Source organism: Cetorhinus maximus, chromosome 12 (assembly GCF_964194155.1).
Source record: "Cetorhinus maximus chromosome 12, sCetMax3.hap1.1, whole genome shotgun sequence".
NCBI lineage: Eukaryota > Metazoa > Chordata > Chondrichthyes > Lamniformes > Cetorhinidae > Cetorhinus > Cetorhinus maximus.
The window spans coordinates 62958846-62981255 of NC_135890.1; the positions used below are offsets into that span (position 1 = coordinate 62958846).

At 43.7% G+C, this 22410-nt stretch overlaps 1 protein-coding gene across 3 annotated transcripts in view; it reads right to left on the reverse strand.

Annotated features, from left to right (window-relative positions):
* The window catches only part of washc4 (WASH complex subunit 4), a 139530-nt gene that overhangs the window by 88135 nt on the left and 28985 nt on the right, over nucleotides 1-22410 (reverse strand). For all 3 annotated transcript variants that reach the window (XM_078553746.1, XM_078553745.1, XM_078553747.1), the window contains exons 7-11: nucleotides 17917-17999; nucleotides 17188-17230; nucleotides 15404-15507; nucleotides 12026-12146; nucleotides 11702-11825 (exon numbers count right to left, since the gene is read on the reverse strand). In XM_078553746.1, the coding sequence (XP_078409872.1) occupies nucleotides 11702-11825; nucleotides 12026-12146; nucleotides 15404-15507; nucleotides 17188-17230; nucleotides 17917-17999 (475 nt within the window). The remainder of the gene's footprint in view (nucleotides 1-11701; nucleotides 11826-12025; nucleotides 12147-15403; nucleotides 15508-17187; nucleotides 17231-17916; nucleotides 18000-22410) is intronic.

Below are 22410 nucleotides of genomic sequence, written 5' to 3' on the forward strand. Positions count from 1 at the left end.
GGGACCCAGCACAGATCCCTGTGGTACGCCACTGGACACTGGCTTCCAGTCACTAAAGCAGCTTTCTGTCATCACCCTCTGTCTCCTACTACACCAATTTTGAATCCACCCTGTCAAATTACCCTGTATCCCACATGCATTTGCCTTCTTTATAAGTCTCCCACGTGGGACCTTGTCAAAGGCTTTGCCGAAATCTATATAAACTACATCAATTGCACTACCCTCATCTACACACCTGGTCACCTCCTCAAAAAATTCAATCAAATTTGTTAGGCATGACCTCCCTCTGACAAAGCTATGTTGACTATCCCTGATCAAACCTTGCCTCTCCAAGTGGAGATAAATTCTCTCCTTCAGAATTTTCTCCAATAGTTTCCCTACCACTGGTCTGTAGTTCCCCAGCTTATCTCTACAACCCTTCTTAAATAGCGGGACCACATTAGCTGTTCTCCAGTCCTCTGGCACCTCCCCCGTGGCCAGGGAGGAATTAAAAATTTGGGTCAGAGCCCCTGTGATCTCCTCCCTTGCCTCCCTCAGCAGTCTGGGACACAAATCATCTGTGCCTGGAGATTTGTCCACTTTTAAGCCTGCCAACACCTCCAAAACCTTGTCACTCCCTATATCAATTTGCTTAAGAACCTCACCGTCTCTCTCCCCGAGTTCCATACCTTCATCCTCATTCTCTTGGGTGAAGACGGATGTGAAGTATTCATTCAACACTTTACCGATGTCCTCTGGCTCCACCCATAGATTGCCCCCTTGGTCCCTAATGGGCCCTACTCTTTCCCTGGTTATCCTCTTCTCATTGATATACTTATAGAATATCTTGGGATTTTCCCAATTTTACCAACCAGAGCTTTCTCATATCCCTTTGTTGCTCTCCTAATTGCTTTCTTAAGCTCCACCCTGCACTTTCTGTACTCCACTAATGCCTCCACTGATTTGCTCCCCTTGTACCGGCTAAAAGCCTTTCTTTTCCTTCTCATCGTATCATGAATATCTCTGGTCATCCGTTGTTCTCTGGGTTTCTTAGTCCTTCCTATCACGCTAGAGGGAACATGTTGAGCCTGTGCCCTCCCCATTTCCTTTTTGAACGCCCCCCCCCACTGCTCTTAGAACCATAGAACACTACAGCACAGAAAACAGGCCATTCAGCCCTTCTAATCTGTGCCGAAATATTATTCCGCTAGTCCCATTGACCTGCACCTAGTCCATAACCCTCCAGACCTCTCCCATCCATGTATCTATCCAATTTATTCTTAAAACCTAACAGTGAGCCCGCATTTACCACGTCAGATGGTAGCTCGTTCCACACTCTCACCACTCTCTGAGTGAAGAAGTTCCCCCTAATGTTCCCCGTAAACCTTTCCCCTTTCACCCTAAAGCCATGTCCTCTCCTGTTTATCTCTCCTTATTAAAGTCCATGTAGACAACATCCACAGCCTATCCTTCATCTACTTTCTTGGTAACCTCCTCGAAAAACTCTACAAGGTTCGTTAAACACGACCTATCACGCACAAAGCCATGCTGACTATCCTTAATCAGCCCTTGGCTGTCCAAATAATTATATATCCGATCTCTCAGAACACCTTCCAATAATTTACCTACTACTGACGTCAGGCTCACTGGCCTGTAATTACCTGGTTTACTTTTGGAGCCTTTTTTAAACAACGGAACAACATGAGCTACCCTCCAATCCTCCGGCACCTCACCCGTGGCTAAGGACATTTTAAATATTTCTGCCAGGGCCCCTGCAATTTCTACACTAGTCTCCCTCAAGGTCCGAGGGAATATCATGTCAGGCCCGGGGGATTTATCTACCTTTATTCGCTGTAAGGCAGCAAGCACCTCCTCCTCTTTAATCTCTATATGTTCCATGACACTACTGCTTGTTTCCCTTCCTTCCTTACACACTATGCCAGTTTCCTGAGTAAATACTGATGCAAAAAAACTGTTTAAGATCTTCCACATCTCGTGAGGCTCCACACATAGATGACCACTCTGATCTTCAAGGGGACCAACTGTGTCCCTTACTATCCTTTCACTCTTAATATACTTGTAGAAACCCTTCGGGTTTACCTTCACATTATCTGCCAAAGCAACCTCATGTCTTCTTTTTGCTTTCCTGATTTCCTTTTTTAGTATTTTCTTACATTTTCTATACTCTGCAAGTACCTCATTTGCTCCTTGTTGCCTATACCTGCTATACATCTCTCTCTTCTTCTTAACTAGATCGCCAATATCCCTTGAAAACCAAGGTTCCCTATGCTCTTCTGTAGATCTCCCCTCAAACAGCTGTTCCCAGTCTACCTTGGCCAGATCCTGCCTTATTTTACTAAAATCCGCTCTCCCCGAATCCAAATTTTTTTTTGCAACTTGTCTATTTCTTTACCCATATTGGGACAACCCTGTATTTGGAAAACCTGTGGATTTATAATTTACACAATCTGGACGCTATTGTATTCCTTTAATGAAACCTAAGTCTTCTACTAAGGAAATTAAGGAAGTGCCATTAGCATCAGGGGATAGGAATTTAGAGGAAAAAAACATTAATTGTGTTAAAGTTGCATCGGCAGTTTGCTCATCCCTCTTCCCAAAGTTTAAAAATGATGCTAAATGATGCAGGAATAAGGGATGGACAGTACACTAAACTTACGGAGCAGATAAACGATAGATGTGATCTAAATACAGAAGAACACCTCGCGGCCCATAGTGAGTCTACCCTTAGCGAGGGATTATAATGAAGTCGTGGCTATGAACTTAAAAGGTGTCGGATAAAGAAAAAAAATTCTGATTTTACATTTCACAGATTTGGCAACTAGGTTTAGCCAAGTCAACAAAAATATACTAAAGAAAAGAAAATAATTGTGGATAAGGTAATGGAAAAGTGTATAGGGGCCGGACTGGGGCCACTGACAAAATTCCTCACTGATAATGGGGGGAAAAGGGTGGTAATATGCTATTGATGAGTTTAGGGATGTGTGTAAAAATATGAATTTAATAGTAATGAATAAAGCCCTTTTAGCAATGGGGTGTGCGAAAGGAATCACACGGCGATAGATGAGGTACTTTGTAAAATTTTGGCGGATCGACCAAGCTATAAATTAACATGTGCCCTAGCATGGGTTGTGCATGTCAAGAATTCACTGCAGATGGTCGGGGGCTATAGTTCATTAAGGTTGATTTTTGGTGGTAAAAATTCCTTCAGTTATGAGTGATCGTCCCCCAGCTTGGGAAGGAACTACAATTAGCTCCACTTTTTCTGAGCATCACTGAATCCCCTATCAATATCCTGGGAGTTACCATTGACCAGAAACTGAACTGAACCAGCCATATAAATACTGTGGCCACAAGAGCAGGTCAGAGGCTAGGAATCTTAGGACAAGTAACTCACCTCCTGACTCCCCAAAGTCTGTCCACCATCTACAAGGCACGAGTCAGGAGTGTGATGGAACACTCCCCACTTGCCTGGATGAGTGCAGCTCCCACAACACACAAGAAGCTTGACACTGTCCAGGGCAAAGCAGCCTGCTTGATTGGCACCATATCCACAAACATTCACTCCTTCCATCACCAATGCACAGTAGCAGCAGTGTGTACCATTTACAAGATGCACTGCAGGAATTCACCAAGGTTCATTAGACAGCACCTTCCAAACCCATGACTACTACCATCTAGAAGGACAAGGGCAGTAGACACATGGGAACACCACCACCTTTGGAAGTCCTCCTCCAAGTCACTCACCATCCTGACTTGGAAATATATCACCATTCCTTCTCTGTGGCTGGGTCAAAATCCTGGAACTCCCTTCCTAACAGCACTGTGGACTACACCACATGGACTGCAGCGGTTCAAGGCAGCTCACCACCACCTTCTCAAAGGCAACTCGGGATGGGCAATAAATGCTGGCCCAGCCAGTGAATCGCACATCCCGCGAATTAATTGAAAAAAGAATTTGAATACCAAAGTTTCAGAAAGAATTCGGCAAGACTTAAGAAAAAATGTACCGCCATCGGAAACAATTTTCAATCAGGGAGACATGATGTATTATAAAATAGAAGGGCTTGAAGAGTGGAAAGGCCCAGGAAAGGTTATTGGTAAAGATGGTAAAACAGTCATTTTACAGCATGGGAGGCAGCCTATTCGGGTACACTCATCGAGGTTAGTTAGCACAGATTACAAGCTTGCAGATCCAGAAAGGGTTATAGAAAGTGATGAAGAACCATGTACTTTTCATACCCATACATTGAATAATTGTGAGGACCAGACTGCTGCAATCGATAGGGTGTCTGAAGATGGACACAGTAATTTTGACGAACAAGGTGAGGCAATTTGTCCCAGAAGACAACTGCCAAAAGCTGGTACTAGAGTTACATAATTGCCAGAAGGGGCCAGTTAATGGAGGGATGCAACGATTTTAGGTAGAGCAGGGAAAGCCACTGGAAAATACAAAAACTGGTTAAATGTACGAGGTAAGGGGCAGGGGGTTAGGCCCATGGATTGGGGACATGAAGTGCAGAAATGGAAGGCAAGAAAACATAGTGAGAGTTTGGGTAGTGGGAGTGAACATGCCCCTAGGAAGGGATCATGAACTGTTGAAAGAAAATCTGTTAATATTAGGAGATCATCAAACAGTAGCAGTCCAGAACGAAACAGAAGGCATAGTTTATCAAGGAATATGGCACAGATCAGGAATGCTACAAGGAGCAGAAGCCCATGTGATCGAGAAGTCTTAGTGGCTTCCAGCAAATTAGAAGACAAGTTAATAAAAGATGCCAAACATCAAGAATTACACTGCTGGAGAGAATTTAAGGTGTACACAGAGGTGCCTTTATGGAACAGCCAGCCCTATCCCACTGGATATGCATGGAAAAGGTGCTCCCCGATGGGACTTAAGGCTAAGGCCAGACTAGTGGCATGAGGTTTTGAAGAAAAATTAGATGACCAAGATATGAATGGATTCACCTACAGCAGGAAAGATAATTTCAAAGATTCTCTTGGCTCGGTTAGCAACACATTCTTGGGAAAGCAAATCAATTGATCCTAAAGCTGCCTTTTTGCAGGAAAACCAGCTTCAAAGAGAAGTTCAAAACAAAAACAGAATTACCTGGAAAAACTCAGCAGGTCTGGCAGCATCGGCGGAGGAGAAAAGAGTCGACGTTTCGAGTCCTCATGACACTTCAACAGAACTGAGTATAGTTAGGAGAGGGGTGAAATATAAGCTGGTTTAAGGTGGGGGGCGGGGGGAGGAGAAGTTGAGGGTGGGGTGGTTGTAGGGACAAGCAAGCAGTGATAGGAGCAGATAATCAAAAGATGTCACAGACAAAAGGATCAAAGAGGTGTTGAAGGTGGTGATATTATCTAAGAAAATGTGCTAATTAAGAATGGATGGCAGGACACTCAAGGTACAACTCTAGTGAGGGTGGGGTGGAAAAACTGACAAGGTATTAGTTGTAGATTTTAAAATAATGGAAATAGGTGGGAAAAGAAAAATCTATATAAATTATTGAAAACAAAAGGGAGGGGGAAGAAACGGGGTGGGGATGGGGGGAGGGAGTTTAAGATCTAAAGTTGTTGAATTCAATATTCAGCCCGGAAGGCTGTAAAGTGCCTAGTCGGAAGATGAAGTGCTGTTCCTCCAGTTTGCGTTGGGCTTCACTGGAACAATGCAGCAAGCCAAGGACAGACATGTGGGCAAGAGAGCAGGGTGGGGTGTTAAAATGGCAAGCGACAGGGAGGTTTGGGTCTTTCTTGCGGACAGACCGCAGGTGTTCTGCAAAGCAGTCGACCAGTTTGCGTTTGGTCTCTCCAATGTAGAGGAGACCGCATTGGGAGCAACGAATGCAGTAGACTAAGTTAGGGGAAATGCAAGTGAAATGCTGCTTCACTTGAAAGGAGTGTTTGGGCCCTTGGACAGTGAGGAGAGAGGAAGTGAAGGGGCAGGTGTTGCATCTTCTGTGTGGGCATGGGGAGGTGCCATAGGTGGGGGTTGAGGAGTAAGGGGTGATGGAGGAGTGGACCAGGGTGTCCCGGAGGGAACGATCCCTACGGAATGCCGCCAGGGGGGTGAAGGGAAGATGTGTTTGGTGGTGGCATCATGCTGGAGTTGGCGGAAATGGCGGCAGATGATCCTTTGAATGCGGAGGCTGGTGGGATGATAAGTGAGGACAAGGGGGACCCTATCATGTTTCTGGGAGGGAGGAGAAGGCGTGAGGGCGGATGCGCGGGAGATGGGCCGGACACGGTTGAGGGCCCTGTCAACGACCGTGGGTGGAAAACCTCGGTTAAGGAAGAAGGAGGACATGTCAGAGGAACTGTTTTTGAAGGTAGCGTCATCAGAACAGATGCGACGGAGGCGAAGGAACTGAGAGAATGGGATGGAGACCTTACAGGAGGCGGGGTGTGAGTAGCTGTAGTCGAGGTAGCTGTGGGAGTCGGTAGGCTTGTAATGGATATTGGTGGACAGTCTATCATCAGAAATTGAGACAGAGAGGTCAAGGAAGGGAAGGGAAGTGTCAGAGATGGACCATGTGAAAATGATGGAGGGGTGGAGATTGGAAGCAAAATTAATAAATTTTTCCAAGTCCAGACGAGAGCACGAAGCCGCACCGAAGTAATCATCGATGTACCAGAGAAAGAGTTGTGGAAGGGGGCCGGAGTAGGACTGGAACAAGGAATGTTCCACATACCCCATAAAGAGACAGGCATAGCTGGGGCCCATGCGGGTACCCATAGCCACACTTTTTATTTGGAGGAAGTGAGAGGAGTTAAAGGAGAAATTGTTCGGTGTGAGAACAAGTTCAGCCAGACGGAGGAGAGTAGTGGTGGATGGGATTGTTCGGGCCTCTGTTCAAGGAAGAAGCTAAGGGCCCTCAGACCATCCTGGTGGGGGATGGAGGTGTAGAGGGATTGGACGTCCATGGTGAAGAGGAAGCGGTTGGGACCAGGGAACTGGAAATTGTTGATGCCTCCTTGTCCTCACTTATCACCCCACCAGCCTCCGCATTCAAAGGATCATCCTCCGCCATTTCCGCCAACTCCAGCATGATGCCACCACCAAACACATCTTCCCTTCACCCCCCCCTGGCGGCATTCCGTAGGGATCGTTCCCTCCGGGACACCCTGGTCCATTCCTCCATCACCCCCTACTCCTCAACCCCCACCTATGGCACCTCCCCATGCCCACGCAGAAGATGCAACACCTGCCCCTTCACTTCCTCTCTCCTCACCGTCCAAGGGCCCCAAACACTCCTTTCAAGTGAAGCAGCATTTCACTTGCATTTCCCCTAACTTAGTCTACTGCATTCGTTGCTCCCAATGCGGTCTCCTCTACATTGGAGAGACCAAACGCAAACTGGGCGACCGCTTTGCAGAACACCTACGGTCTGTCCGCAAGAAAGACCCAAACCTCCCTGTCGCTTGCCATTTTAACACCCCACCCTGCTCTCTTGCCCACATGTCTGTCCTTGGCTTGCTGCATTGTTCCAGTGAAGCCCAACGCAAACTGGAGGAACAGCACTTCATCTTCCGACTAGGCACTTTACAGCCTTCCGTGCTGAATACTGAATTCAACAACATTACATCTTAAACTCCCTACCCCCATCCCCACCCCGTTTCTTCCCCCTCCCTTTTGTTTTTTTCAATAATTTATATAGATTTTTCTTTTCCCACCTATTTCCATTATTTTAAAATCTACAACTAATACCTTGTCAGTCTTTCCACCCCACCCCCACTAGAGCTGTACCTTGAGTATCCTGCCATCCATTCTTAATTAGCACATTTTCTTAGATAATACCACCACCTTCAACACCTCTTTGATCCTTTTGTCTGTGACATCTTTTGATTATCTGCTCCTATCACTGCTTGCTTGTCCCTACAACCACCCCACCCTCAACTTCTCCTCCCCCCACCCCCCACCTTAAACCAGCTTATATTTCACCCCTCTCCTAACTATACTCAGTTCTGTTGAAGTGTCATGAGGACTCGAAACGTCGACTCTTTTCTTCTCCGCCAATGCTGCCAGACCTGTTGAGTTTTTCCAGGTAATTCTGTTTTTGTTTTGGATTTCCAGCATCCGCAGTAGTTTTTTGTTTTTATTTCAAAGAGAAGTTGTTCTCCGCCCTCCAAAGGATGCGCCAAATGCAGATGGGGCACTCTGGAAGTTAAATATATGTGTAAATTGTTTAAATGATGCTTCCAGAGTTTGGTGTTTCTCTGTGAGGTCTATTTTACTAATATTGGGCTGTGTTTCGGTTGAAAGCAGACCCTGCAATGTTTTGTTGGCATGATGGGGGAGACTTTTCGGCATTTTCACAATGCATGTAGATGACTTTTTGAGGGGCGGGCAGGTGTAATGAATTTGAAAAGATTGTCATTAGTGGGCTTAGAACAGAGTTCAAGATTGGAAGTCAGGCCTCTTGGGCCTTTAAATATATCGGGCTGGAAATCAGGCACAGACACTTTGCATCAGCAATCCTATTTGGAGAATGTTAATCCCATCGCAGTTAGTCATGACAGGGCCTCACAAAAATAAACAGCGGCTTCCAAAACTGAAGTGGAGGAACTGAGAAGTCTAATCGGGCAACTGATTTGGATGGAGATACAAACAAGGCCAGGTGTCAGTTTTGATGTTTTAGAATTGAGCACTATAAAGAACAATCCTAAGGTTGAAGACAATATTTGGGCAAACACTGAGAAAGTTAAAAATGAAGAATTGCTGAAATTCCCAACTTTGGGTGATGCTGGGAACATGAAACTAATTGTTTTTAGTGATACTTCTTATGCAAACCTCTGATGGGTTTTCAAGCACAGGAGGATTTATAACATTTCTTATGGGGGAAGAGGGGTAAATGTTGCCCTTTGGCATGGGAGGATAAAAAGATAGAGGGTAGTAAAGAGTACTTTGGCAGCAGAAATGCTCACTCCTGTTGAGGCGGTAAATGTGGCATTCTCTGAATCAAAGGTACTGGAAGAAATTCTAAAAAAAAAAGAGGATTCGGGTACAAAACCTATTGAATGCATTCACATTAGGTCACTTTGGGATAATGTGCATTCTATAAAGTGCGTTAATGAAAAAATTACCAATTGATATTGCAAGTTTAAAACAAACGTTAGAGAACAAAGAAATCTTCAAGCTCAAATGGGTTGAAACTAGTCATCAACTGTCTGATTGTTTCAATCTTAGAGGTGCAATCTCTAAGAAATTATTGGGGATTCTCAAAGAGAATCTGTTGATATGAGGAACTAGAAAGGAAAAAAGATTGAGACATTTTTGTACATTTTTTTTAAAAGGAGGAGGAACAGGGAAGGTTAATTGTATGAAATATGATTTTGATTGTACGATATAATTTTTTCTTTGATGATTGGATTATATAGAATGAAGGAAAAAAGGGTCATTTTCATTTCTTTGTTCCACTTAAGGATTACTTTCATTTTAAGAAAAAAAGGGGAATCTGTTACGATAGGAAATAGTTAATAGTCAACAAAGTGATTAAGTTAGTAATGAGAGGTTAATTGGTTAAGCACACCACTGGGTGCATATAAAGAAGAGGCTCAGTCCATAGCACCCTTGCCTTTGAATCAGAGGGTTGTGGGTTCATGTCCCACTCCCGGAAACCAAGAACTGTGATTGTACTCGAAAGAGTTGCAATCTGTGACTGTTGATAACTCGAAAGAATTTTAAAGAAGAAACAGGTGATGATCAGGGGATGGAGTTTTATGTCTGTTGGAATAAAGCTCTGGAATAGTAACGGCTTGGTTTCTTTCTTTCTTACCAACTAGCCACTGCAGTTTCACAGTAGAGTCTGCAAACGGATATAGATAGATATTGAGTGGGCAAAAATGTGGCAGATGGAGTATAATGTGGGAAAATGTGAACTTGTCCACTTTGGCAGGAAGAGAAGAAAAAAGCAGTACACTAATTAAATAGAGAGAGATTGCAGAACTCAGTGGCACAGAGGGAGCTGGTTATCCTGGTACATGAGACACAAAAAGTTAGAATGCAGGTACAGCAATGATTAGGAAGGCAATGGAATATAAAAATGGGAAAGTTTTACTACAGCTGTACAGGCCTTTGGGGAGAAGACATTTGGATTTTGGGTACAGTTTTGGTCTCCTTATTTGAAAAAAAATATATAAATGTGTTAGCAGTTCAGAGAAGGTTCACTTAACTCATTCCTGGGATGAAGGGCTTTTCCTATGAAGAAAGGTTGAGCAGTTTGAGCCTATACCCATTGCAGTTGAGAAGAACGAGAAGTGATCTTATCAAAACATATAAGATCCTGAGGGGACTTGACAGGGTGGCTACGAGGAGGATGCTTCCATTCATGGGGGAGACCAGAACTAGGGGACACAGTTTAAGAATAAGAGATCTCCCTTTTAAGATGGAGGTGAGGAGAAATATTTTCTCTGAGGGTTATTAATATGTGGAATTCTCTTCCCCAGAGAGCAGTGGAGGCTGGGTGATTGAATTTATTCAAGGCTGAGTTGGACATATTTTTGATCGACAAGGGATTTTTTTGATATATTTTATAAATGTATAGATACAATAATGAAATAATGACTAAGATATTGGAATACAGAACAAAAGTTAAAACCTTGTCAATGATCTAAATTTTGAAGAGTGACCTACATTGATTACCAATCAACTGTAACAGGGTATGGATAGGCTGGCAAAATGGGTGATCAAGTGGCAGATGGAATTTAATAGAGAAGTGAGAGGTGATGCATTTTGGCAGAGGGAATAGGGAAAGACAATATAAATTTAATTGCACAGTTCTAAAGAGTGTGCAGAGACAGAGGGATCTGGGTGTGCATGTGCATAGATCTTTGAAGGTGGTAGAGCATATTGAGAAAGTAGTTAGCAAAGTATATGGGATTTTGGGATCCATAGAGTACAAAAGCAGTTATGTTGAATCTTTAAAAAAAACCCTGGTTAGGCCACAACTAGAGAATTGTTTCCAGTTCTGTTCACCGCACATTTGGAAGGACATAAGGGTGCTTGAGCGTGTGAAGAGATTTATCAGAATGGTTACAGGAATTAATGAATTTAGTTACAAGGTTATGTTGGAAAAGATGCAGTTGGAGCAATGGCAATTGAAGAGGAGAGATGTGATCAAGGTATACAAGGTTATGACAGGTTTAAGTAGGCAGACAAAGAAACTATTCTCATCAGCTAATGCTATAAGAGCTAACGGACAGAAATTTAAGATTTTGAGCAAGAAATACAGGGGGTTGTGAGGAACAACTTATTTTACGCAGCAATGGTAATGATCTGGAACTCTGTTTACGAGGGTGGTGAAAGCAGAGATGATTAATGATTTCAAAAGGAAACTGGATGGGCATTTGAAGGAAATAAATGCAGGGCTATGGGGACAGACAAGTAATGCAACTTACTGAATTGCTATACAGAGAGCCAGCATAGGCTCAGTGGGCCACATGGCCTCTTTCTGTGCCATAATGACCGACTGAGGATTTCACCAGATGGATTGAGTTTAGGCCAGTGGTGTTATGGAGGTGGAAGTAGGTGGTCTTAGTGGTGGAGGATATCAGATTGGAAGGTGAGCTCAGGGTCAAAACAAACACCATGATTACAAATGGTCTGGTTCAGCCTCATAGTGGCCAGGGAAAGAGATGGAGTGGTGGCTCAATTACACATTCAAGAAAACCAGCCCTTATACTTTGAAGTGCAACAAGATCTTACCAAGCTTGGATTCTGCACTGGTGAAAATAGTGCGAATATTATGGGCAAACTCTTCTGCAAACGTGCTATTTTTTGAGACTGAGGTTGGTTCATTCCTCGTATCAAATTGCTGTTCAACACAGGCCTACAGAATGAACACATTCAATACCAAAGTGACTGTGAGAACATGTCATCCCATATATGTGAGCTATGACAAGCTGCTTTAGAATATTAAGTTAGGGGCTAAGACTGCACTTTGATTAGATGTAAACAAATTTATTTTTGTTTGTAATGTACTTCAATTATTTTGTATTGGTGATCAATTATAATCAAATATCCCCTGACCTGAAAAATCATGCCATCCAGCAACTGACCCTCCAACTTCAACAGCAATTTCTCAAATGGTTTCAGCTTTTCCTCAGCAATTCCAAATTTCGATGGATTATGGTGGACTGATTTCAGCAACCTAAAAATCATCAAAAACGCAGCTGTAAATACTCGCAAATATGAAACCTTGCAAGTAACCTATTTGCCCAACTGAGGTATAAGTACAGATCTGTTTTCAATGAGATATGACTATATCTTGAATTCTGAACAAATTTCAGGAACGCAAACTAAAGAACAATGAACATATCTATCTAGGTTAGCTTGTACACTGATTGCTTCCTTGGAGCCACAGCTCAGCAGCACCACCAGTACTATAACCACACTCAACAGCACAAGTTTAAAGAAGTTAGCTATTCAGAAGAGTAATTGGTTGAATGGTTACATAAGTGAAGAGTTACTTAGAGATGGAGATATTCACTCTGCAGTTTTACTTTTCTTCCTCTAAGAATATTTTGAGATGCAACATGAGACATATGTGGCAAGTGTAGCATGGCTTGGGAGGAACAGTTAATTTGGACCTATGGTTCCCACAGCTCGTGGGGTTTGTTTCCTTACCTCATATCTGGCTCTGTTGTAGACTAATTGATAGAGATTAATTAATATGATTAGTCAATAACTCCATTATCAAGACTGCCAGGAGGTGTCAGCTGTGGCTCAGTTCATAGCACCCTCGCCTTTGAATCAGAGGGTTGTGGGTTCATGTCCCACTCCCAGAAACCAAGAACTGTGATTGTACTCGAAAAGAGTTGCAATCTGTGACTGTTGATAACTCGAAAGAGTATCAAGACTGCCAGGAGGTGTCAGCTGTGGCTCAGTTCATAGCACCCTCGCCTTTGAATCAGAGGGTTGTGGGTTCATGTCCCACTCCCGGAAACCAAGAACTGTGATTGTACTCAAAAGAGTTGCAATCTGTGACTGTTGATAACGAGAAAGAGTATCAAGACTGCCAGGAGGTATCAGCTGTGGCTCAGTTCATAGCACCCTCGCCTTTGAATCAGAGGGTTGTGGGTTCATGTCCCACTCCCGGAAACCAAGAACTGTGATTGTACTCGAAAAGAGTTGCAATCTGTGACTGTTGATAACTCGAAAGAGTATCAAGACTGCCAGGATAGAAGGCGAAAAATAGATGGACCTTGGTCTTTTTACATCAAACAATTCCGATCTTATGTTCCTCTGCGGTTCCCCTATATTACAAACCTCTCCCTAGAAACATTCCCTCCAATCTTTTCCATCTACATGTGGAATGAATTTTGTTACGTGCATCAATGTCAAGGTAAGGTGTGGATGTGCGCCACAAGTAGAAACAACAAAATATATATATGTGCATTTTTTTTTTTAAGTTGCCATAGGTATGGAAGAAGAAAGAATACCACCCCTGCCTTTGACATGGTAACATGCTAGTCTACAAATTACCAGGCTTACTGAATTCAATTTCAAATTTACCATGGTGGCATTTGAACTTACCACCTCTGGGTTTTAAGTTCAGTACCATAACCATACACGAGAGGTATTTGTTAGTTTTCAAACTGTAGCTTGTATTTTAGTCATTTGATAGAAAGTGAGTTGAATTGGTAGCATTGGTTCAAGACAAAGGTCTTCTGTTTCAATTTGACAAGCTCAAAATAGAAATAGCTAAGGAGGCTTGCCTTTTGAATTGACAGGTATGTGGAAAAGGCAACTCTTATTTTTCAGCTTATTGAGTGTTTACTTAAAACGCTTATGAATAGTGAGGAAAATAGCTCAGTCATTTCTTCACATCAACAAACAATCAGGCAGAGGCAAAGTGTCTGAATTTGGAGAGGTTGACACTAGCGAACTGGAGGGTCAAGATCAGAGAGACACAATGCCCTGTAAATTAAGTGAATATTGAAGGGGGAAACTACATCTGGAAACTGAGAAAGAGAGGTTATGAAGAGAGAATAGAATCCCAGAAAGGAGTGAGACTGTTTTTGGGGAAATAGTGGCATTTATTCCATCTACAGTTTTTTAGATTAAAAATCTATGAATTGTGAAGTAATAAACTGGTTCATCATTTTGAAATGTAAACTGTCTCTCTCACAATGCATACAAAAGTGAATTGGGGGAGGCAGTGTTTGGAAGTATGCATAGTTTAAAATGTGCCATGAAATAACACATGAAACTGTGTGGTGTTATTTGGCAATCAGGGCTAGGAATCCAAACTCAAACTCCCTAGAAATGCCCTAGTGCTTTTAATATGTTGAATGCTTGAGGATCAATCTTCCCTTAATCATTCTACAAAACCAGCTGCAACAGGATGAACAGATCAGTGATATTATCTGACCCAAAAGTCCTCTTACTAACTGTTAATAATTTAACAAATCTAAATAACTCTTTCAACTTACCTCCTACTCGCTGCCCCTCCCACTCTCCATCTCCTGCCCACTGACCCTCCCGGCCTCCCTCCCCACCTGCTCACCGCTTCTGTCCCTGACCCTCCTGGTCGCCGCCACCCTCTCTGACCCTCATCCACTTGCCATTTCTCTCCCTGACCCTCCCACTCACTGCCTCCCTCCCGACTAGCCACCTCCCTCCTCGACCCTTCCATTTGCCACTGCCTCTCCCTCCCACTCGTTCACTGCTTCCCTCCCCGGCCCTGCCAGTTGTTGCTTCTTCCTCTCGCCTCTTCCCTCTCCTGACCCATTACTATAAGCATGGACTCGTGAGTGGGACAGTGAGAGTAAGGAAGTGAGCAAGAGGCACTGCAAGCAGGAGGGTGGGGGGTGGGGGGGTGGGGAGAAGCAGCGAGCAGGAAAGACAAGTGCTGAGTGAAAGCTTTGAGTTCCAGGAGCTGACACAAATGAATTTTGGCTGTTAATTTCAACTAAGTAATAATGTCAGCCTCGGCTTTCATATATTAATTTCATGTCATGAGGGTGTCTACCAGTTCTTTGCTCATGGATTAGAGTAGCAGTAAACTTCATTTAACCAGCAGCATGTGTGCAGCTCTAATAATTAAATGTGCAGCACTCGATGGATCATTGCACTGCCATGCAGCTTAAGAAAGGACACTGGTCCCAGCTATGACAAGGGAAAGACAGCCCCAACACCATGCTACAGGACAGCTAACTGTTAGAGAAAATGGCCTGGCTGACTTGTTCTCACATTTTTTGGTTGTGTGGAAACCTCTAGCTTGATCTACATGCCCTCCTCAAAAGGCTATTCAAGATGAGAATTACACCATGCACAGAATCAGATCCAGACCATGCCCTAACATTAAGACATGGCAAATTAGTTGACAAACATGATCTGCCAGTGTACTAAATGATTTAAGTTAGTGATATAATTTGCGTCTTATTTTATACTTCACATTCTAACCTTTTGTACATGATCCAGTGGTCCTTCAAGGTAACATGATTCGCGATTATTTCATCCAAAGTGAGGAGAACAGCCAGCAGTTCTCCTAGGTGTTCATATACAGTCTGCAAAGTATGCATTTATACACAATTACAACATTACTGCACAAAGATACTATCTCCACATTCAAACAGAAGGCAACCAACTTAAATCTTTCACAGACCTTTCAAAGACAGAATCACAGAATTTTAACGGCACAGAAGGCTGCCATTCGGCCCATCGTGTCTGCACCGGCTCTCCAAATGAGCATTATGACCTAGTGCCATTGCCCTGCCTTTTCCCCATACCCCTGCACATTGTTTCTATTCAAGGCGCCCCTAGTCAAGTTGTTCCAGTACAACTACAACACCAGCCTCCAAACAACAATATGGAAAAGTGCCCAGCAATGTCTTGCCCACAGAAAGCAGGATAAATTCAAACCAGCCAATTACCACCCCATCGGTCTACTCTCAGTCATTAGGAAAGTGATGGAAGGCATAGTTGACAGCGCTATCAAGTGGCACTTACTCACCAAATTGGACTTCAACAGGGCCGTTATGCTCCAGATCTCGCCTTGGTTCAAACACGGACAAAAGAACTGAATTCCAGAGGAAGGGAGTGACTGCCCTTGACATCAAGGCAGCATCTGGCCAAATGTAGCATCAAAGAGCCCTAGTTAAATTGAACTCAATAGCAATTAAGGGGGAAATTCTCCATTGGTAGGTTTCATACCAAGCACAAAGATTGTTGTGGCTGTTGGATGTCATCATTTTAGCATTCCTCAGGGTGGTACGCTAGACCCAGCCATCTTCAGCTGCTTTATCAGTGACCTTCCTCCAGCATAAGCGGGGACATTTGCTGATGACTGCACAGTGCCATTTGCAACTCCTCAGGTACTAATGCAGTTGTTCTAGCAAGACTAGAAAAATATTCAGGCTTGGGCTGATAAGTAGCAAATAACATTCCACCACACAAGTGCAGACAATGACTATCTCCAACGAGAGAATCTAACCATCTCCCTTTGACATTCATTGCCATCATTGAATCCCTCTCCAGCTGGGGGTGGGGTGGGTGTTACTATTGACCAGAAACATAACTGGACTAGTCACTTAAATACTGTGGCTACAAGAGGTCTGAGGCTGGGAATTGCAGCATGTAACTCAATTTGTGACTCCCCAAAGCCTGTCTACTACTTACATGGCACAAGTCAGGATTGGGATAGAATACTCTCTCCGCTTGCCTGAATGAGTGTGGCTCCAACGGCACTCAAGGGGCTTGAGACCATCCAGGACAAAGCAACCTACTTGATCAGCACCCCAATGCCACCTTAAACATTCACACAGTCCACCACCATTGCAGTGTGCATCATCTACAAGATGGACTGCAGTAACTTGCCAAGCCTCCTTCAATCGCACCTTCCAAACCTCTGACTTCTTCCAAGGGCAAGGGCAGCAAACACAAGAGACCACCATCGCCTGCAAGTTCCCTTGCCAAGTCACACACCATCCTGACTTGGAATGATATTGCTGTCTCTGGATCAAAACCTGGAACTCCCTTCCTAACAACACTCAGTGCACCAACACTGCAGCAGTTCAAGAAAACGCTCACCAATGACTACTCAATGGCAATTAGGGATGGCCAACAAATGCTGGCTCACATCCCATGAATGAATAAAAAAAGTCGTGACTTATTTAAAAATGAGTTGTTGTTAAACTGTAATCAAAGGAAATGCTAATCTAGACTATTTTTATTTTAACTCAACTCACCTGGAAATGAACCCCAGTCGTTTCCATGACTTTCGATGCAGTTCTAAAGGAGAAGAAAAACTTTGGTAACACCGAAGTTCAAAATTAAGACAAATAGTTAATTTCTCACAAGAGGCTATTATGCACAATTAAGTAACATTTGCAGCAGATTATAATTGACCTAACTTATTCCTACATTGGATGAAAGAGTCCTCATTGCTTCTGTAAGAATCCTATGAAAAACATTTTCAGGATTTTTGCAATTAAAAGGAATGGCAGATACTGAAAATCAAATACAAACATCAAACACTGGAAATATAACACTTGCTGTTGAAATGCTACCCCCTGCCTTGTTTCTTTCCAGGTGCTGTGTATTTACAGAAACACACTGAATTTGTTGAAGGCAATACTGATCTTGTTACTTCTGGGTTTGAGTCCACACCATACAAGTTGTGGCTAATTTGATACTAGGACAAATATTTCTGCTCAGAGGCCTCAGGGTGGCTGATGTGGGAAATGGAATGTAACATTTGTGTGGAAAAAATGAGATTAAAATACATTGTAGAGGCAGAATGCAACTCCTGCAACTTTGGAGGGAGCCCTTAGGTGTTAATGTGGAAAAGTGTTCCATTCACCAGCACCAACATCCCTCACCTCAATCACAAAGTGCAGGCAACATTTTTAAAACACAATAAAGTATTCCACTCTTTCTTCACTCATTGCAATTACCTAGTGTACTAAGATACTTACTTATTGCTAGTGTAGAGTGAAGCCAGCTGTTGAACAATATTCATCACCACTTCGTAACATCTTGTGATAAAGCAAGATAACTCCTAAAAGTGGAAACAATCGTGTTCAGTCATTCTATCAACTCTCCTGTTCAAAGCTTGTGATAATTTCAAGAAAGCGATCGTCTGAGGACCATTTCTTGACAACTTCTCTGAGCTCTCACATCCCCCCCACTATATAAGAGCACCCAAGCCAGGAGAGTCCTCCTGTTGCGACCTCACCAGTGCAAGAAACAACAGCAGTTATCCTCTTGATTGGCATTTGTGCTTGTTTGGGGTGGGAGGCGGGGGTGGGGTGGTGCAGTGACACTTCACACTCTCCTGCAGGCTATTTAGAATCATTTAACCATCATTAATCATTCAGCCCATCATGCCTGTGCCAGCTCTTTGAAAGAGCTAGCTAATTACTCTCACTCCTACTCTTTCACCATAGTCCTGCAAATCTTCCCTTTTTAAGTGCTTATCCAATTCCCTTTCGAAAAGGACGATCAAGTCTCCTCCACCATCCCTTCAATCCAGATCATCATAACTCACTGCATAGATCTATCACCCCTCTGGCTCTTTTGCCAGTTATCTAATGACTGACCCACACACCTGTAAGAACTCTTATTCAATAAAAGCCCCTTAACTCTAGCACATCTCTTGCACTGCTGTTCACAGACAGAGGAATGGAGGTAAACAGGAGGGTGTGTGCAAGGAAGTGCAGTAAGTTTTTTTTTTAATTCATTCATGGGATGTGGGTGTCACTGGCTAGGGCAGCATTTATTGCCCATCCCTAATTGCCTTGATATGGACAGGTTAGGTGAATGGACCAAAACCTGGCAGATGGAGTTTAACGTGGATAATTGTGAAGTTATCCATTTTGGTTGGAAGAATAAAAAGGCGACTTATTATTTAAACAGAGAGAAACTTCTGAATGCGTCAGTGCAAAGGGATCTGGGTGTCCTCGTGCATGAATAGCTGAAAGCTGATATGCAGGTGCAGCAGGTAATAAAAGTGGCAAATGGAATTTTGCCATTTATGGCTAAAGGAATAGAGTATAAAAATAGGTAAGTGTTGTTGCAACTGTACAAGGCATTGGTGAGACCGCACCTGGAGTACGGTGCACAGTTTTGGTCCCCTTACTTGAGGAAGGATGTAGTTGCATTGGAGGCGGTTCAAGGGAGGTTCACTAGATTGATTCCAGATGCGGGGCTTGTCTTATGAGGAGAGATTGAGCAGTTTAGGCCTATACTCGCTAGAGTTTAGAAGGATGAGAGGAGATCTAATTGAGGTATATAAGATGCTAAAGGGGATAGACAAAGTAGACGTGGAGAGGATGTTTCCTTGTGGGGCATTCTAGAATGAGGGGCCATAGTTTTAGGCTAAGGGGTGGTAGATTTAAATCAGAGATGAGGAGAAATTACTTTTCTCAAGGGGTCATGAATCTGTGGAATTCACTACCTCAAAGTGCAGTGGATGCCGGGACGCTGAATAAATTTGAGGAGGACGGTGACAGATTTTTAATTAGTAACGGGTTTAAAGGTTATGGGGAGAGGGCGGGAAATTGGAGTCGAGGCCTAAATGAGATCAGTCATGATTGTATTGAATGGCGGGGCAGGCTCGAGGGGCTGAATTGCCTACTCTTGCTCCTAGTTCTTATATTTTTATGTTCTTATGAGGTGGTGGTGGTGGTGGTGGTGAGCTGCCTTCTTGAACCGCTGCAGTGAATGTTAGGCAAGTGCTATCATCAGAGGTCAGGGCAATGCAAACCAAGGAACAAAGCAGCAGGAAAGTGTCCAGGGCAGGGACGTAAACCTTCGCCAGTCAATAGGAAATGTCCATATAAGGCACGAAGCAGTGGAGTCAGGAATTTGCAGGTAAATAATGCAGAGTTAAATTATAATTTAGTGATTTATTTTTCTGTTTGATGGGCTGTAAGCTGAAACTGAAGGCAGCTGACAGAGAGCTGAATTTACTTTTAAATCACCTTTCTGATTGGTTACATTTTTTTAAACCATAGAAAAATCAGAAAATTTGGAACACCAGCCTGCATTGAACCAATCAGAAATCTTATTCGAGATTTCACATACAAAGAAACAGTAGAGACAGCTGGCTTAATGTTTGGGTGTTAGTCCAGTCACTGAAACTCCACCAGTAAATAGAAATGTTAAAACATGGCTCCATTAGTTCCTTCAATTTTTTATTTGTTTATGGGATGTGGGTGTTGCTGGCTGGGCCAGCATTTATTGCCCATCCCTAACTGCCCTTGAGAAGGTGGTGGTGAACTGCCTTCTTGAACCGCTGCAGTCCATGTGGTATAGGTACACCCACAGTGCTGTTAGGGAGGGAATTCCAGGATTTTGACCCAGCAACAGTGAAGGAAAGATGATATATCACAAAATCAGGATGGTGAGTGGTTTGGAGGGGCACTTCCAGGTGGTGGTGTTCCCATGTGTCTGCTGTCCTTGTCCTTCTAGATGATAGTGGTCATGGGTTTGCAAGATGCTATATAAGGAGCCTTGTTGGGTTCCTGCAGTGCACCTTGTAGATGGTACACACTGCTGCCACTGTGCATCGGTGGTGAAGAGAGCGAATGTTTGTGGATGGGGTGCCAAACGGGCTGCTTTGTCCTGAATGGTGTTAAGCTCCTTGAGTGTTGTTGGAGCAGCAGTCATCCAGACAAGTGGAGAATATTCCATCACACTCCTGACTTGTGCCTTGTAGATGGTGGACAGGCTTTGGGGGGTCAGGTGGTGAGTTACTCACCGCAGGATTCTTAGCCTCTGACCTGCTCTTGTAGCCACAGTATTTATACGGCTAGTCCAGTTCAGTTTCTGGTAAATGGTAACCCCCAGGATGTTGACAGTGGGGGATTCAGTGATGGTAATGCCATTTAATGTCAAAGGGCGATGGTTAGAATCTCTCTTGTTGGAGATGGTCATTGCCTGGTACTTATGTGGTACGAACATTACTTGCCACTTGGCAGCCCAAGCCTGGATATTGTCCAGGTCTTGCTGCATTTGGACAAGGACTGCTTCAATATGTGAGGAGCCGCGAATGGTGCTGAACACTGTGCAATCATCAGCGAACACCCCCACTTCTGACCTTATGATGGAAGAAAGGTCATTGATGAAGCAGCTGAAGATGGTTGGACGTACGACATCAATTAACTGTTTACCATAGCTTTTCACACACAATAAAATGGACATTAATTTTTATACTTTAATTCTCAGAGCACTGCAGCAACTCAAAAGTGAGATGCATATGGCAGGTTTTCTTCCGACTCCTTGATTTTACTTTTAAACCATATGATGAACTGAAGCTTATTTAGACTGTTATGAAAGTCAAACTTATGTTAACACCGAGAGCTGAGGGTGGGAACTTCAACTCCCGACGGACATTGGAGCTTTAGTGTATGTGCAAACTGGGTGCAGGGTGCGCATGCACAGACCGGCATTTTTATGTTCTTTTGGCTCAGCATGCCAATGCAAGAAGAAAAACAGCAGTGACCAGGAGCAGAGCGCCATGGAAGACAAGTGTCCCAGGGAGGAGACAGGGACAGGAAGAGGTCCCAGTTCAGTTAAAAGGAGCAGAGAAACAGGCTCCAAACAGGAAAAGGGCTGCAGATAGCAGACTTTAATCGAAAAGGGTTCAGAAGGAGTTCTGGAGATCCAAGAAGGCAGCTGAAAGTTGGTGACTCTGGGGCAAAGGTGCCCCTTTGGAGCAGTGGTGTTCTGCTCGGCACAGCCAAAGAGCTGATGATGTGCTTGTGAGTTGGTGTTTGAATGCATACTCAGGAATCCAGGGGAACGGAATCTCGGGAGAGAGATTGAAACTGAGAGGTGAACCATTGTTGATGCTGTCTGAGTTGGAGCAACTTCTGAAGAGAATTCCCAGGTGAGGTCTTCGAAGGAGGTCTAAAACCATAGAGAAGTTACAGAGCAGAAAGAAGCCATTCAGCCCATCGTGTCTGCATCAGCCAGAAGTGAAAAAAAGAAACTAGCCGCTTCATTTTTAATCCCACTTTCCAGCCCCTGGTCTGTAACCTTGCAGGTTACAGCATTTCAGATGCAGATCCAGGTACTTTTAAAATGAGTGGAATGTTTCAGCCTCAATTTAGGCAGTGAATTCCAGACACCCACCACCCTCTGGGTGAAAAAGTTTTTCCTCAAGCCTCTTTAATCCTTCTACCAATCACCTTAAATCTATGCCCCCTGGTAATTGACCCCTCAGCTAGGGGAAACAGGTCCTTCCTGTCTACCCTATCTAGGCCTTGTATAATTCTGTACACCACAATTAGGTTCTCCCTCTGCCTCCTCTGTTCTAAGGAAAACAACCCTAGCCTATCCAATCTCTCCTCATAGCTGCAATTTTCCAGCCTTGGCAACATTCTTGTAAATCTCCTCTGTACTCTCTTCAGAGCATATATGTCCTTCCTGCAATGTGGTGACCAGAACTGTACACAAAATTCCAG